Source organism: Pteropus alecto, unplaced genomic scaffold, assembly GCF_000325575.1.
Source record: "Pteropus alecto unplaced genomic scaffold, ASM32557v1 scaffold95, whole genome shotgun sequence".
Classification (NCBI taxonomy): Eukaryota; Metazoa; Chordata; class Mammalia; order Chiroptera; family Pteropodidae; genus Pteropus; species Pteropus alecto.
Window position 1 is genome coordinate 4,686,459 of NW_006441071.1, and position 19,024 is coordinate 4,705,482.

The 19,024-nt window shown below is 35.3% G+C and overlaps 1 protein-coding gene across 2 annotated transcripts in view; it reads left to right on the forward strand.

The window, feature by feature from the left end:
* Positions 1-19,024, forward strand: part of TTC39B (tetratricopeptide repeat domain 39B) — a 122,578-nt gene that overhangs the window by 89,269 nt on the left and 14,285 nt on the right. For both annotated transcript variants that reach the window (XM_006918356.3, XM_015594556.2), the window contains 9 exons: positions 595-700; positions 2,176-2,241; positions 3,425-3,533; positions 4,095-4,162; positions 4,249-4,308; positions 5,772-5,933; positions 6,515-6,606; positions 10,494-10,620; positions 13,568-13,676. In XM_006918356.3, coding sequence (XP_006918418.1) covers positions 595-700; positions 2,176-2,241; positions 3,425-3,533; positions 4,095-4,162; positions 4,249-4,308; positions 5,772-5,933; positions 6,515-6,606; positions 10,494-10,620; positions 13,568-13,676 — 899 coding nt within the window. The remainder of the gene's footprint in view (positions 1-594; positions 701-2,175; positions 2,242-3,424; positions 3,534-4,094; positions 4,163-4,248; positions 4,309-5,771; positions 5,934-6,514; positions 6,607-10,493; positions 10,621-13,567; positions 13,677-19,024) is intronic.

Below are 19,024 nucleotides of genomic sequence, written 5' to 3' on the forward strand. Positions count from 1 at the left end.
GAAAAGAAGTTAAAGTGAGAAATCAGGGAGATTTGCTTGGATGGAACAGGAAAAAATAAGAGGAAAAATGGAGGAAAAATGGGCCATTGTGATGAAATTTGCTTTCCTCTTTCAGTTTTTCCTAATCACAAGCTCTGATTTATTTGGTCTATTTGAGACCATGGCGATCACACTTAAGTTCTTTTTGTCAGTAGCATCTCAGTTACTTGGTGGAAAGTAGGGTGGCCGAAGTGTGCACAGCAACTGAGGAGTGGAATATTCCTAGGAAGTCCCCTCTCACACATTGCTGGGAACCTGTAAGGTCACAGTCCTGTGGTTCTGTGGTTCCTGAGTCATGCTTGCTGGTGTTTGAACCTACTCTTGCTGTAAGCCCAGAAAGGGTGGTCTTGATAAACAATGTAAAAATAAGTGTGACGTTTTCTTAATGATTATTATCCAGTAGCCTTAAGAGTAAAACTCAGCACAGCACCATCCACTTAAATATTCTCTAGTATTTTGGCTAATGACATAATTATTTTATAGTATGTAGTGTGAAATTGACTTAATTTTCAGAGTCATACTAAACTTCTGCTATACTTTTTTTCTTCAATCCAGAGAATGTCTCTCTATTCTGCATGTAATTCAGAAGAACAGAGTTGAACAACAATTCTTCTATGAGTTTGAGGGGGGTGTCAAACTTGGAATAGGAGCCTTTAATTTGGTAGGTACATAATTATAAAGCAACCAGAATCTTTTGTAAAAGAACCATAGGTTTAAAGTGCCTTCTGTACTGCATTTGAACCTCACTCTGAACCTCTACCTGGGTTTGGTAGAGTGGGATCAATTTTCTTGTGTTGTGGCCCAATGGGGCTTTGGTCAGTATGTGTTGTAAAGTCAGGCACATGCTGTATTGAATTGTACAATAGGAAAGCATGTAGCACTCTGAATGGACTAGTAATGTTTTTCAGTAATAAGGAGCTTGGAATCCAGTTCCATTTCCACATCAGAAATATTGTTGCTATAGCACTGGTGGTTCTGGAATTGAAAATAGGTGAGGGGAATGATATAACTTGGGGAATGATATTGATGTCTTGGGCAGATGAAGAGTTTGAGTAAATATCTGTCAAATTGTGATCTACTAGAGATTTTGAAACTTTAGGTTTGACTGGAATTGGTGAGAAAATAAAATGATAAAAGGAATCCTATGCATGAGTGTATATGTCATCATGGCCACTTTGTTCATGAGCCCACTGGTCAATAACAGAGATAGCTGAGGAAAGAGACTGACTAAAGAATATGGGTCACCCTATCCACTTGATTATTAAAATCTTCCTCTGCCGAGGTCAGCCTTTGGAGCAAACATGGGACACAAATGTGTTCATGTTTTTGCCCATTCATAGAGGTCTATTCACATACCTCTTCTCCAGACCTCCTTGTCATCAATTTTCCCATCATGTTCTTTCTCAGTCCCTGACCACCCAACCAAACCATCGGCTGCAGCCTATGAATCGGTGTATAATCACACATATGGCCATTTCTCCTTCCAAGCCAAGTGAACAACCAAGTATACTGCTCGAAGTTCCACACTGAGAGGATTTCCCTTCACTCCTTCAGGGATGTCCCAGAAAAGAGCTGTAGTGCTACAGCTGTCCACTTCTGGGTGATGCCTGCATATCATGCAGAATACAACAGACTTTTGCTTTCTGAAAAAGAAAGCTAAAAGAAACCTTGTTTGGAAAGGTGGGCACTGAGGGAGTGCCTTCTCATCACTTCATGACATGAAAGGAGCTAGTATTCTTTAGCACATTCTGAAAAAGCCAGGGTTTTTTTTTTTTAGGTTCATTGTCTTAGTTAAATGAAATTAATTCACAAGTAATGTTTACAATATGTACAGTATGTGATGATTGAAACATGTCTAATGATTAAAACTTGGTTGTAATCTAGTTTTTTTAGCACATTCTGAAAAAGCCAGGGTTTTTTTTTTTAGGTTCATTGTCTTAGTTAAATGAAATTAATTCACAAGTAATGTTTACAATATGTACAGTATGTGATGATTGAAACATGTCTAATGATTAAAACTTGGTTGTAATTTTTCATATTACTGAATCATTAAAACATTAAATTGTTTGGTGTTTGACATTTATTTACAGTTAGATACACTAACACATAAGAACACTTGCATTTTTTTTCTTACAGATGCTGTCCCTTTTACCAGCACGGATTATCAGACTGCTAGAATTTATAGGATTTTCTGGAAATAGGGTACAGATTTAATTTTATCTTAATTTTGAGAGTGAAAATAAAACATTATTTATTGAATATGAGAGCAATGCAGTGTGTTCTCATAAATAGCATGACAATTATTGGCAATTTGTTTACAGGACAATAAAGAGCCATTGATCTTTGAGTATATTTTTCAGAGGTTAGAGATGAGTTTTCTAGTGAAAGTTAAAATTTTTTGTCTTTGTTACAGAAATTCTGGAATTAAAATTTTTACTTTATTCATATTGCTGCTTGCTAGACCTTTAATACTCTTGTGTGGTTCAAATTTTTTTCTTTAACATTTTTTGTGACTCCAGAGTCTTCTGTAAAACTAGGAAACTAGGCTAGATTTCCAAGTTTAACATTTTATGATTCGCATGGGTCAAGCATCGGTCCAGTATTTTGTGTTTTTGTAAGTTTCACTATAAAAGTAAGCAAGGAAAATTTGTTTTCATGAGTTTTGTTCATTATATTTCTATGTGGTTGTTTTTGTAGTGTATGACATTTATTAATCATAATGCTCAATATGCTATTATCAGAGTTGCCTTATTGCAAAAGCTTTTCCTGTTAGTCAAGAGAGCAGGTTTTGAGAAATATATGAGAATAAGTACAAGTTGTGAACTGCCTCCCCCAACATTTATTCCATTGCCCAGGTTCTTCATGAGCTGTTATGTATTTATGGTGATCCCTTCATGACATGTTCTATCTATTCCTGCTCTGTATTTAATGATTACCCTTTCCCATGACCATTCATCTTCCATATGATACTCACCACATTATAATAAAATCATGTGTTCACAGACTGTCTTCCCTATTTGATGGAAAGATCTTGGAAGACATAGAACCACATTTGTTCATACCCAGCATAGTGCCTTCCACTTAGATCCTCAGTGTGTTTTAGTAAATTAATATTTGTATCAGAGAAATACAGCATTTCTATGAAATGAGCTTAGCTTTTTTCCTCTCCCTAATTTTACGTGATATAAAAGAATTGGTGAAATTGTCTTGTGCCATTTTAAAATGTCACGTTTGCTTCTAGTTAGGAATTACTATTATTCTAAGCTCTTGAAAAATAAATCCAACCTGGTGGAGAGTGGAGATACATGAACTAGCATTTTAAAGTGTCTGAATATGATTTTTCAGTCATGCTCTTTCCATTCTAAAATGCATTTATTTCCCACAGGAACTGGGCCTCCTTCAATTACGGGAAGGTGCCTCAGGAAGAAGTATGAGGTCTCCACTATGCTGCTTAACTATGCTAGCTTTTCATACTTATATCTCCCTAATACTTGGTAAGGATTGGATTACATTTTATGTTATTGACAGTTGATTATCTTTCATCTGAGTAAGTAAAAATTTAGAAAAATCTGTAAGAGCTAGTAGTCTTTATCTGTTTATTTATTTCTGAGTAAAGGAAAATAGTGACATTTGTAATAGTAACATTTGGCAGGGGGGTGGAGGGTTTCTTTCACTGAATTTTTAAATCTGTTCTCAGCTAAAAGAATTCTGTGAGGCTTGCTTAAGGTGATCTATTTTAGCATCTGCATATTGAATTCTTTTTAAAATTAAATTTTGGACTAAAATAAGTAAATAATGATATTAAAACCAGAAATTCCAATTAGAATCTAAGACAGCCACCTTCATTCTTAAGAATTAGTCTGTCCTAGAGCTTTCTTAAACTCAAGTCATAGATGAGACTTGTCTTGTTTTATCTCCTAGCTGTAAAAATGACAAAATAATAGTTTTCGTCTTTTCTGTGAAGAGGTCTTTGCTATATTTTAATGACATTTGGAGAATTAATAAGTATCTATTATGTTTCCTGAAGACTGAGGCTTTTCCTATTAAATTTCTAGGTACAGGAGAGGTGAATCTTGTGGAAGCAGAGAGTCTCCTTGCACCTTTCCTCCAGCAGTTTCCAAATGTACGTCTAGAATTACAAGTGCATGTTTCAACCGTAATCAACCATGGTTGACCATTGAACAGTCTGTTTTCTTCCTTTCTCCACAGGGTGCAATCATGTTGTTTTATCATGCCAGAATAGAGCTGCTGAAAGGGAATGTGGAAAAGGTAACTTATCTGGGGGAGTCATTGGGGAGTTGTCTGTACGGTGGAGTTGCATCACACACTCATCCAACCTAAGTAAGTTAGGCTATATGCAGTAGACAGAAACAAAGAAAATAATATGTAATTAAAAAGCCAAAATTTAATTTTATGTGTGCATTCTATTAATGTAGATTACCGATTATAGTATACATTTACACATAAAGAGGCAATTCAGGATAGAATATATGAAATACAGGTGGGCAATTTAAGAGATTTTTCAAAAAGCTTAACAATCATCAAATGCATTACATATCGACTTTGGAATCTAGGCCCTGCGTAGGGTACAGATGTACTATACTACTTGTATGCTCTTCATCAAAGGAAAGTATTCACTGATTCTCTTAAGGAAAAAGAAGAGCCTTTCATATAAATATACTCACAAACCATTTTCTTCTATACAAATGGGGTCAATCATATGTATTTTTCTTTGTTTGTTTGTTTGTTTATTTGTTTGTTTTTTACTTACAATAAATCTTGGATTTATTTCCAGGTCAGTATATTTTAATTTCCCTCATTCTTGTTGATGGATGGGTTCCATTCGATGGAATGGATATACTATACTCATTAAAGCAGTGCACTATTGATAGACATTTGGCTATTATAAACAGTGCTGTTGTAAACATTGTTATGTATATATTTTCTGTGCATAGATGTATTTATATAAGACAAATACTGATCATTAGGATTTCTAGGTCAAAGACGTTAGCATCTTGATACATTCAGCCAAATTGCCCTCCTAAGTTAAGGCTATTCCATTTAAATGCTTGTAAATATATGAGAATACTTGTTTTTAGTGCTCCTTGCCAACTTTGTTCTCTTTTTGCCAATGTCATGGCTGAAAAATTATAACCTAATTTTAAAATTTATATTTTTCAGTTTATATTTTTCAATTTACATTTTTCAGTTTACAGATTTATTCATATGTATATTTGTTACTTATATATCTTTTTTTCTGATTTATCTATTCATATCCTTGATAATTTTCCCATCGAGTTGTTTGTCTTTTTCTTAAGGATTTTATAAAATGGTTTTACGGTAAGGATTAATTCTTTGCCAGTGAGACATGTGGTGATACCTTCTCCCAGTCTGTCCATTGCTTTTAACTTTGTTTAAGGTATACTTTTCCCTCTGGACATTCTGGATTTTATTTTCAGTATTTTCCTAAAGGACTTCTATGTTTTATGTCTTAGGAAGGAATTCTCCTGTTCCCACATTATAAAGTTTCACGTCCCCCTCACAAAGTTAAATAAAGAGACAGAACTTAACTATCTCCATGAATGTAAGGATAGGAACATATCGTCATATTGAGTGGTTTAATGAGTGATGATTTTGTTCGTTTCGTACAAAGTGTTTTATGTATTTTTCCATTAGGTTATTTTCTCCTTGTGTAATATCTGGATGATCAGCTTTATGCAATTGACTTATAGGCACAAGAGGTATTTCGAAAATGCATTACAGTTCAGGAAGAATGGAAACAGTTTCACCATCTCTGTTATTGGGAGCTGATGTGGATTTATGTATTCCAACAAAATTGGATGAAGGCTTATTACTATTCAGATCTGCTTTGCAAAGAGAGCAAATGGTCCAAGGTAAAGTACAGTGCTTTCATTAATGCATCTGTTTGCTAATAATTGTACAGGATGGTTTGCATTAAGGACTGTTTGTTCAATAGTATGATACTGACATGGTTTCCTCAACTTACAGATCCATCAAAGAGGAAATGTGCATTTAGTACCTATTGTTTATAACCACTGCCCTCAGCACTACATCCTTTAAAAACCATCCAGACTCCTTTTCAATAGAGGCTTTATCTCTGAAGATGAATTGCACTTAAATTTAAAAGTTATTAAATTTCAATAGTTTTGATAATTATTTGTAGACTTTACAATGCCCTTAAGGAGGAATGATATAAAGATCTTTCATTCATTTTGTCCATTTTCTCTTCCATGAAAGCTATAGTTGCATACTAGGAAAATGAGTCCCATTAAGTGAAAAGTGTTGATCTCATTTGGAACAGTCAATATTTTTTAAGAGTTCATTACCCTTTATTCCTTTGTTGCTTCTTAAATACCATATCTGGAAGATGCATAGGTCATTTCTGATTGCAAAGTAGAAATGTCATGTATCTAGGGATGTTCTATAACAAGATGCTTTTCTTCACTTCCTCAAGGCAACTTATGTGTTCTTAAAAGCTGCAATTTTGAGTATGCTTCCAGAAGAGGATGTCATGGAGACTCAAGAGAATGTAGTAACTTTATTCAGGTAAGCAAGACACTATTTCCGTAACTGAGATCCTGAACATACAGAGGAGCACATAAATATATCTGCTTTTATTTTCCCTTAGTGCTCTCCCATGCTTCATCTTCATATTTTGCTAATTTATCTACTCATTTGGTAAACGAACTTTTAAAAAATACATTTTGCCAAGAGCCAAAATGTCATCCTTTTAGCGGGATTGTGCAGATATGCTGGTGTGATTGGGAATCTTGAGAACACATTGTTTTTTTTTCGTTTGTTTTGTTTTGTTATTGGGGCTTTGTCACTGCATTTTGAACAGTTTCCTAAAATGGTATTGTTTATCAAAAGATGTTAACTATCGCTGTGAATCAAAGGTATTTTGTAATCAGATAAACATAAGAAACACAGTATAACATATCCTTCCTTAGTTTTCATTAGTATATCAAAGATTTTGAGAAGCTGTGCTGTGAAGTGACCTGTTTAACTTTGTTTACACCATTATCCATCCATCTGTCTGTCTGTTCTTCCATCTATAACCTTTTTGCTGAGCACCTCCTCTCTGAAGGGTACTGTGTTAGGTGCTGAATAACTAGGTAGGGCTCCTGTCCTTGTAGAGTTTATAATCTTCTAGTGGAACTAGACGTCAGTGAAATAATCAAACAAATTGTAAATACAAAATTACAATACATGACTGATTTTTTTCCTTCATACTTCCCTCATCATTTCTTCTTAGTATCTTTATAGACTCATCCTACTTTATCTAGCTATTAAATGTTGATGCTCTTAATTTCAAAGGTCAGTCTTAGAGCCTCCACCTTAGGAAATCTCATCCAAGCCAAATTTAAATCTCTAGTTCAGACCTCATGACTGAGCTCCAGACCCCTATATCCAGCTCCCATTTGCCATCTCCTCTTGGATATGCAACAGCATTTTAAACTTACCATTTTGTCTTCCCTAGCAAACCTGGTATTCTTCCCTCTCTCAGTGATGGGGACCACCCGTTAGCAAGTCAGAAACCAATGATTCTTGCATCACCAACACTACCCACTGTCCCCTCATTCCCCATTGAGAAGAGGTGTGCATAAGAGCACAGTGGGAGTGGTGGTTGAGATGAGTTCTGAAGGTAGAGGAGGAGCTGCTGAGTCAGTGAGGGGTTGTCAGGATGCTGTTTCAGACCAAGGAAACAGCATGTGAGGGGACTGGCCTGTTGCAGGAAGGAGCACTACACATTTAAAAAACTAAAACAAAGCTGATATTTGACAGGACATGATGCTGCATTTTTAACATATAGGTCAAAGGAAAAGAAATGTCAAGGATTACTCAAAATGTATCCCATAGAACACAGAATTCCATTTAAAAATAGGACAAAATGTGTACTTAGTGACACAGAGATCATTGGTAACCCTAGCAGGAGCTGATTAGGTGATAGAATAGAGGTGGAAACCAGACTGGAGTTGGCTAAAGAGTGAATAAGAGTTGAGTGTAAATACATCCCTGGGTAACTGTGATTATGAAGGGGAGGAGTTGGGGTTGGGGGTGGGGGTGCAGGTAGAGAGAGAGAGAGAGGGAGGGAGGGAGGGAGAGAGGTAGAGGGAGATGTAATATCAAAGAATGTTTTAATGAGAGTGATCTGAGTATTCTCAAAAATCACTGGGAAGTTGCACATATGAGCAAAAAATGGGATAATTAATATTTGTAAGTTTCCTGACAGGAGATAGACTCCAAAGCATTGATGGCAAGATTGGCTTTATCTAGAAGGACCAAGTCCTCTATCGTATCAGAAGGGAAAAGAGTACAGAATAGTTGTAGAGCTTACATGTGGTAGTATGAGATGGAGGACTTTCTACCTCATTGCTTCTGCTTTTCTTTATAAAGTAGGAAGCAGAGTCTTCTGTTGGGAGTGAAAGAGAAGGGATCAGGCTGGAGGTCTAAGGAGGATAGAGAATGTTTGAAATCATTGTTGCAGACAGTGGGGCAGTGAGGTGGTGGGAGTCATGGTAGGGGGAATGGCAGGCAGTGCAGGGGCCCATTTGAGGTTGGGCTGGTAAATTTATAGTGATATTAATCTGCTCTCAGTATAGGTGCAGGGAAGATGGACACTGAGCTTTATCTGGGCTTTGGTTTTTGCCAGATGAGTGCAGAGTCTAGGCAGTGGACAAGGGTGTTTAGGACATAGACCAGAATGTGTAGGAGAAAAGGATAGGACATTCTAAACAGGGATATGGAGGGATAGAGAGAATGAAGTAGAGTGCCAAATTGGGAGGAAATTGAAGGGCAGGTGGACTGACTGAAAGTCTCATTAGATAGCCAAGTTAGAATGAGAATGGTGTTCAAAGGGTGGGTAGTGTGCTTAAATTTGTGTTCTGAGGTAGAAAAGTTACAGGTGATTAAGGGGCAGGTGGCTGTGGTAGAAAGGAGGAGATGACCACTGAGATGAGGGAGTTAAGGAACGGAGAAACTCCACTGCATTCTTCAAACATAACTTATGACAAAACCATTTAAATGGAATATTAAATTGTATGGTCATATTATGAGAGAAAATATTTTAGCTCAACCCTCAGAGTTGTCAGAACAAATTTGAAAGTATGACCCAGGACCATTTTTTCATCTCTTTTTTAATAAAAGTTCTTTTTTAAAAAAACAGGACCATGTTTGCTAACTAGAATTAACTTCAGTAGAAGCCATGGTACAATAAATGCTACCTCTTACTGGTAAAATGCATTTTCTCATTTCATACAAACAACTAATGGAATGTAATGGAATACTAAGATACATTGAAATCTTTTAAATCTTCTATTTCCTCCACTTCAGAATAATTTTTTCCATACCAAAACAATTTATTTGAAACATGTAACCAATCTTATTTTTAAGAGAAAACTTGAGGTCTGCTATTTGATAGTGTCTCATTTGTTGGGATAATGACAAGAGAGTCCTCAAAATGAATGTTTTCCTCATACATATTCTGTGAACATTAAACCATGAGGTTTCGCGTCCAATGCATATTTCTGACTCCTCCCCTCAACATCCATCTCACATTTCCACTGCCTCTTCCTCTCATGTTAATGAACATCAAATCATGGGCATTCTGGTTTAAAACCCGTATCCCCAAATGGACCCAGAAATGACCTAACACAATCTTGTCCTCCTATTGGAATATTTTTTCTCTTGTTTCATCTTACTCTTTCTTTCAGTGATGTAATTGGATATTTTCCTGAATTCTTTCTCTGCAACTCGTTTGATGCATTTACAAATTTTTGTTTAAGAAACATATAGTCTCTTAGAACACGTAGTCTCATCCTACTCTCATTTTTATGTGCTTGTGAATTTTATAATTAGAATTCCTTAGAATTTTGAGAGGAAGTTTGTAAACATGGTGCCTGTCCTTAGCTGATTATTTTCAAAATCACCTATCCTTGGGAAATATTTTCTCAAATTATATATTAATTGACAGCTATCTTTTGAGCCACATTGTTTTATAGATCTGTGTCATACTTGGCAATAGGAATAGGAAATGTATGTACCAGTATACTCTCTTACCTCTCTCCATAATGTAAGTAAATACTTCGCACTTTTCCTGCTTACTTACGGAAATTGCCAATTTTATATCTAGATTTCCTGTTTGATAGATTAAGACATTGGCTAAGTTAACTAGAAGGAAATATGTGTCAATCAGTAGTTCTCAAACTTGAGTATGCATCAGAATCACCTGGTGGACTCATTAAAATCCAGATTGCTGGGTCCAATCCTGGAGGTGCTGATTCATTAGGTTTGGGGTGGAGCATGAAAATTTGCATTTGAACAGGTTTCCAGATGATGCTGATGCTGCTCATCTAGAGAATGAAGCGTGAACACCACAGGTGCAAAGTGTCTGTGCTCTAATGACCTTTCACCGGGGGCTCTGCTCTTCACAGACAGGTAGATAGCTTGAAGCAGAGGATTGCTGGGAAATCTATTCCTACTGAGAAGTTTGCTGTGAGGAAATCTCGACGTTACTCCCCCTCGTTGCCTGCTCCCGTGAAGCTTGTCTTGCCTGCCCTGGTATGTTCCTTTCTTTCTTTTTTTGTGTGTTTGCTTATATTTAATTCACCGTTTGAATTCTAGAAATAAATTGTCTATTCATAGCAGCAGGGAGCACACCTAACTTTTGTGGTGAAGTTTGCTCAATTAAAAATCATCGAAAAAAAATCATCTTGTGTCTGTAAGGTGAACATTCATAAATTATATAAATAATAAATAATAAAAATTATAGCTGATGCTTTTTGACTAGCTGGTATGTTCTAGGCAATATGATAAAGGCTATTTTAAAAAATATATTATTTATTTCCTACTGTAACTCTATGAAGATAGTTTTTCTTTGTAGTCCCATTTTACAGATAATGAAATTGAAGCAAAGAGAGGTGAGTTGATTTAGGTGAAGTTGAGTTGAATTATAATACAAGCCTCATATGTAATTTTACCTTTTCTGGCAGCCACATTAAAAATGAAAAGGTAAAAGATTAAAAAGGAAACATGAAAATAATTTTAAGAATATTTTTTGTTTAACCCAATATATGCAGAATATTGTTGTTTGAACATGTGGTCAGTAAAAACTTAATGAGATAATTCACGTTCTTTTATATTATACTAATTCTTTGAAATCTGATGTGTATTTTACTGTTAGAGCACATCTCAGTTTGGACTAGCCATATTTCCAGTGCTGGAGAGCCCTAAGTGGCTGGTGGCTGCTGTATCCAACAGTACAGTGCTGGAGTTCACATTATTAATCGTTAGGGCATTCAGACTAGACTTCATAAAAAGCGTAATTTCAACTTAAATTTTCTTAATGAACACTTCTTTAAAAAATACTGAGTGTATTAAATTACTGTGGCTCTTTGGGACTTTAGATTCGTGTAGGCAGTCAGATAGCACCGGAAAGCCATTTAGTGCCAGCTGATGTCTTCAGCCCACTTCTGGGGTTTCTTGATTTTGTTTTTTTTTTGATATTTTAGAGTTTATTCAATTGTTCTCCTTTGAAAGTTAGTCAGTTGTTTCTCATTTTTACTGTTATAACATGCTACAATGCATATTCTTTTATATTCCTCTTTTTGTAATTCTCTGGGAAAGCTTTCTAGAAATGTAATTCCTGCTTGTAGGGTATATGCATTTAATATTTTGACACTGCCAAGTTGCCCTCCAAAAAAGCTGTACCAATTTAAATTTCTACCAACAGTATTTTACTGTTTTAATTTGCATTTCCCTATTGATGCAGTTGAGCATCTTTTTATGTGCTTATTCATTTTTGTGTGTGTGTGAATTGTTTATATACTTTCCTGAATTTTTCATTTGGTTGTTTATTATCTGATCATTAAATTATAAGAGCTTTTTATATTTTATATATCCTGTGAGAAAGAAAACTGCAGCCCCTACCAGGTGACAGATAAGAACTGGCCTGCACCTTGTCCTTAGGTCCAGGTGTTCTCTCCAGATAAACAATCTCAGGGAACACCACCATCAGAACAGGTTATTCTGTGCCTGTGATACACAAAACGTGATCACTCGGTAATCATATCTGAGCACAGATGAAAACAAGAACACCGTGCAAATCACAAAAATGACCAAATATCCCTCTTTCCCAGCTAATGTGGGAGCCTGCTGCTGTTTTACCAATGGAGCTTTTAGCTCCATTCCTGATTCATTTTTATTAGTGATTTGTGCTTGGAAATTTTTTCTTGCTGTGTCACAGAACTTTTTTGAAAATCATCTAGAACATCACAGTGCTTTCTCTACTCTAGAACCTAGATGCTTGCTACATCCTGCTGTGGTTATTAAGGATCTTAAGGAAAGTTAACTCACTGCACTTATTTTTATAGATCTTAGGGTGTAGAATTGGCTTGAATTAGTAGCAACTAGGAATTTTTTTCATTAAATCTCTGATATGAGCTTGCCATCTTCTGATAAAATATTCCATCAATAAAAATATTTAAGAAAGATCATAAAATAAAAATTCTATTACTTATTGAATTGAGCTGTTAATACTATTACCAACAAGAAACTGTTGGATATAAAACAAAAGGTAGACCGGTGACCTTAGTTTTCAGTGCCATAAAGTCTCAGAGATACTGTTGCCACTCTCCTCGAATGCATTTTTCTCATTTCTGCTTTCCTGTAAGAGGCTGTTCAGACAATATCTTTATCATATTTTAAATTTCATTTCTAAGAAGATACTGATTACCCTGCTTATTTTGTACTGTTCAAAATATGAATTGTGCTCTGAGGAAAATTAGAAGAATATTTTCAAGCAAAAGCACATTTGCTTTTTGCCTCCCCACCCCCAATTCTCATCTGTTAACCTATTAAATATCATTTGCAATGAGAAATCATTAGTTTACATTTTCAGGGGCTGTCATTCAGCCATATGGCCTTTAAATGAGTGCATTTTCTGCATATTGGATTGCATTACTGGACTATCACATGTTTTAGTGGTATGAAAGAATCCGAGCCCAGACAGATAGTTTCTATGTTCATTTCCAGTTATGTCCTTGGAAACAACTTATGTAAACAATTGGCAGATATTTTTAAATGTTTTTCTTTACTTAAAAATAAAAATTTATATTTAATAGAATTGTTCATGGTATCAGTTTAAAATAGTATATTGTATATTTCTGTACTGTAATTTATTATCTTACAAAAGGATTGAATACCAGTAGGTCCTTAGTAAATATTTGTTAAATGAATGACTAAATTAATTTTTCAGTAAAAATACACTATAAATATTGAATTACTTCACAGTATAAAAGGCAAAAGGCGTATAATAAAATGAGAAAAGAGGAAATTGTATCACTAAACTCCTAATGAGGAAAACCAAGGAAAATGATCTCTAAATGTTGTCTTGAGATCCCTAGCAACCAAGAGAGAACACACATACATAGTTTTGTTGCCTTGTTATTGTAAAGAACATCGAATTACCTCACATAATTGCAAATGGTTTTTTATTCTTCCTCATTAGGAGATGATGTACATCTGGAATGGTTTTCCAGTAGTGTGCAAAAGAAAAGACCTTTCTGAAAATCTGTTGTTAACTATTGAAAAGGCTGAGGCAACTGTACAAAATGGAAGTAAGTATGAAAAGTAAAAAAGCCTACAAATCATTACCATTATCACTCTCCTCTCCTATCCCTGCACACATCTGCCCGTGTTAATTTGTGTGCATTATGAGGACTAAAGAGCTTGAGCTGCCGCTGTCTGGGTGATTGCAATCAAGATGAAGGGAGGAATGACACATGCTGTAAACATGGATGAACCTTGGAGACATTAAGCTAAGTGAAAGAAGCCAGTTGTATAATACGATATATAATGTGATTCCATTTATATGAAATATTGATACTAGGTAAATCTATAAAGACAGAGTAGATTAGTGGTTGCCTAGGGATGGGAGAGTTAGACAAGGCAGCAGGGAGTGATAGCTAAAGGGTATGGCATTTCTTTCTTGGGGTGGCGAAAATGTTATAAGATTGGTTATGTTAATGGTTGTACAAATTTGTAATATACTCAAAACCAACAAATTGTATATGTTACATGGGTGAATTGTATGGTTTGTGAATTACATCTTAATAAATCTGTTACCAAAAGAAGATGAAGGGAAGAAGGCAGTTGAATTAGAACAGCACAAGGCAAGGGTGTGCTTCTGATTTAGTTTGTGACTCTTTCCATGCCTCCTTTTGCTCTTTAGTGACTGTCATGTTTTTGCAGACACAGAGAATTGTTTTTAAGTTGAAATGTTATCACAATTTAATTTTTTTTACTCAGTACTTTTGGTTGTGCTAGAGGCCCCTTTCTAGTTTATTGGAAGCTACATTTCCTGGAAGCAACTGGCTCGTAAGTAGATGGCAAATCAGGCCACCTGGGCTTATAGTCCCAGCTCTGCAGCTGTGAGACTCAGCGAAACATACCCCATCACTCTGAGCTTCAGGTTTCTTTTAAAATGGGAATGGTGTTGGACCAGGTGACATCCAAATTTTTCTTGTTCTGACGTTTTCTAATTCTGTATCTGAAATAGAAGCTTTCTTTTTTTGATAAACCATGCCATAAATGATAGCTTTGTCCTATTTCTTATCAACCCTTAAATCAGTTAGGTAACATCCCAAAATACTGGTCTTATTCTCTGTAATGTTCTAACCACATAAGTTAAATGAAAACTTCTGTGGTGACAAACATGGTAAAGGGCGTAGAAATTCAGGGAGAGCCAGGGAAAATTATAACAGTTAACTCGTTTTTCTTAAACTGGAAAAAGATGGGCACTGAGGGAGTGCTGGCTCCATACTCAGTATACTCCCTGCCATGAGGGATTAATTTAGTGAATAGGCCTCCAGGGAGAAGACCTCACTTGGGTCATTTTTGTACTTGGAGCTACAGTATGAGGTGGGAATGTTTAATGGAATTTCTCTTTACAAAATTTAATTTTAAAAAATTAAAGTTGATAGGTGTAGGTAAAAAAAAAAAGTCACTCATATTTTTGCTCCAACACAATTAATTTACCATTTTTAGGTAATCCATCCTAGCCTTATGTTTATAGTTACAATCACAGTGTATCTGGACATATATTAACCTAGTTTTTCTTTGTTTAATACATCATACACTTTTTTTTAAATTGAGGTATAATTGACATACAAAACTATATTTGTTACAGTACTATATATTATCTTTAACATAATTGTTCAATATTTGTATACATTGCAAAACGATCACCACAGTAAATCTAGTTAACATCTGTCATCATCCTTAGTTACAAAAATGTTTTTCTTTTGATGAGACCTTTTAAGATTTACTCTTAGCAACTTTTAAATTTGCAATACAGTAGTATTAACTACTGTAGTATAGACATCATGCTATACATTACATCCCCATGACTTGTTTATTTTTTAACTGGAAGTTTGTACCTTTTGACGCCCTTCACCCACTTTGCGCCCCCACCCCAATCTGTTCTGTGTATCTACTGAACATGGATATTTTTTTTCTGCTTAAGATTCTACATATAAGCGAGATCGTACAGTATTTGTCTTTATCTGATTTCATTTAGCGTAATACTATCAAGGTCCATCTATGTTGTTATATGGCAAGATTTAATTCTTTTTCATGGCCGAATAATATTCGTGTGTGTGCACGCGCATGTGTGCGCGTGTGATATTTTCTTTATCCATTGATGGACACTTAGGTTATTTCCGTAACTTGGCTATTATAAATAATGCTCCAATGAACATGGGATACATATGTCTTTTTGATTGAGTGTTTTCCTTTTTGGGGATAGATACTCAGAGTGGAATTGCTGGATCATATGGTACTACTATTTTTACCATACACTTTTTAATTGTTGCTAAATAGCCCTTGCAATAATTTTAAAAGCTTCACAGCACTCCATTAGAGCTAATTTATTATAATTTAATCAACCTCTTCAGTATTGTTGGGCATTTAGGCTGCTTTCCATATTTAAAATAATTCTAGCTTTAGACTCGTATCAATCAAGAAAAGGAATATTAAAGAATGAAAGCTGAATCAGTGGACTTATCTGCTAATAAAGCCAAGGTTTCAGGCTGGATAGTTAAAGAATCAGTAGAACAAAGAACAATGCTGTATTGAAGCCACAGACCCTCCCCTTATTAGACATCTTGCAAATACAAACTGGTGGTCACAGGGAGACCAGGTGAATGGAATATTCTGCTCCATTATTGAAAAACAGCCTCACACAAAGCTCATCATTGATGGAGGGTGAGTGACATAATCCCCCCATATCTTTGATTTTGCTTTCTGCTGTTTCAGTTACCTGCGGGCAACTACGGTCTGAAAATATTAAGTGGAAAATTCCAGAAATAAAGAATACATAGGTTTTAAGTTGTATGCTGTTTTCCGAATAGCATGATGAAATCATACACTATTCTGCTCCATCCTTCCCAGGATGTGAATTCCTTTGTCTAGTATATCCACCTCACTTCATCTCATCATGTAGGCATTGTATCTCACATCATCGCAAGAAGAAAGGTGACTATGGTACAATAAAATATTTAGAGAGAGGCCACATTCACATAATTTTTATTACAGTATATTATTATAACACTTCTATTTTATTAGTTATTGTTAATCTGTTACTATACCTGATTTATAAATTAATCTTATCACAGGTATGTATATACAGGAAAAAACAGTGTATACAGGGTACAGTTTCAAGCATCCACTGAGGTCTTGGCATTTATCCCCTGCAGATAAGAGAGGACTACTATAATGTCACTTCCCCAAATTCAAGGCAACATTTTTATAAAAGAACCATTGTTCCTTTTTTCTTCTTTTTCCCTTCCCTTCCCTTCCCCAGAAAAGTTATAACACTTCAGTCTCTAACGAACTGGAGCTTAGGTAGAGAAGGCAAATATTGAGGTATTCATCTTCACAGACTGATGATTCCCTTTGATTTCTGGGCTCCAGGGGAACAAGCGGGTGAGAAGTCTCAAGAAACTGGGATCAAAAAAAAAGGCCAAAGTATTTACTATTATGCGGACAACCAAAGGAGTGTATGTATAAGTACAGACTACAGAGTCAATATATGGACATATCAGACTTTCTTTGTGTGTTATTCTAGAAGTTATATCACTTACATTGTCTATATAGTTTCTATTAGCATAGAGTTATGCTTATATTTTTTTCAATTACATCTTTTTAATTTTTAATTTTTTTGTAGTAAAATGCACATAACAAAATTTACCATTTTAACCATTTTTAATTGTACAGTTTAGTAATATTAAGTATATTAACATGGTTGTGCAACCAGTCTCCAGAGCTTTTTCATACCCATTATAGAGCAACTTCTCATTTCTCCCTACCTCCAGCCCCTGGCAACCACCATTCTACTTTTTGTTACTATGAATTCCACTGCTCCAGAAACTTCATGTAAGTGGAATCATATAATATTTGTCTTGAGACTGGTTTATTTCACTTCGCATCATGTGCTCAAGATATGTCTATGTTGTAGCATGTCAGAATTTCCTTCCTTTTTAAGGCTACATAATATTCCATTATATTATATACCACATTTTGTTTATCTATTCGTCCATTGATGCATACTTAGAATGCTTCCACCTTTTGGCTATTGCGAATAATGCTTCTAAGAATATGGGCATGCAAATATTTTTTGAGACCCTGCTGTCAGTTCTTTTACCTATATAGCCAAAAGTGGAATTACTGGGTCACTTCTCTTTTTCATTTTTTGAGGAATGACCTACTGTTTTCCATAACAACTACACCATTTTATGTTCCCACCAACAGAGCGCAAGGGTTCCAATTTTTCTACATCCTTGCCAACACTTGTTATTTTCTGTTTTTTGGAGTTTGTGTTTTTTTTTTTTTCTTCTAGTTTTGTTTTTATTTTGGTAGTAGTTGTCCTAATGGTTTTGAGGTAATCTTTATCTCATACCTTTAATGTGAAGTACTTTCAAAAAGGAAAAATATTTCATTTTGTTTTGAGTGGAAAATCAACAAAGAGTCAAATCATTTTGAATTTAAATGAAACTCTGTGCAAGTTCACCTTAGAAATGCAATTTCACAAAATGCACTTCTGTAAAATCCATTTGCGCTTTTGAACAAATTTATTAGTATTCATTTTTGTTCAACTGATTTGGCCACTTTTCATTAATTTGCTCATTTGAACACTCTTAGATTTCCCTGCTATACATAGAATTATGATAGGCAGGGAAATAGTGTTCCTACTATTAAGGGGATTATCTATGATTAAATCCCACATATTTGCAAACTAAATGGGAAAATGAAGGTTTTTTTAAATAAATGGATATGTGAAAACTTGGGAGGTAAAGGAAAACCTCTTTTTATTTTGTGAAAGCATTTGTAGGGTATTTTTTTCTCCCAGAAAAGTAGGCCAGCTTGCTGCTTCTGTTTTTCTACAAAGATAAGGGTTTGGGTTCAGTAGAATAAATTCCGATGTTTGAATGTCCGTCCTTTTAGTGTAGACTACTATACACTCCCAGAGAGCAGGGCCTTTGTGTAGTAAGAAGTCTTAAAGGACCATTGGGTTTTCTCTATTTGAGCAGGCTCTGCACTCCTAAGTTTATTTTGCCCCTCGTTGGTTAGGGGGAAAAATTAAAGAAGTAATATATGTATCAGACTATGCATGTAAAATGTAATAGAGGTTTAGGAAACCAAGACACTGGTCTGTCCCTTCCTTCCTTTTTTAATGACATACTGAGATGATATAGGCTTAAGAGATATTTAAGCAGGGCCAGGGAAGTTCAAACATACCATACTTCCTAAAATTGTCTTTGTCTTCCCCTGGGAAAAACAAAAAAAAAAACTGGTTTCTTTTCTGAAGATCGCCTTCGTCAGATATTACACGTGAAATTTATGATGATCTCGTCTAGGTCCATTGTTTTATGCAGGAATGTTTCTCGACATGTGCCTCCTACCCACC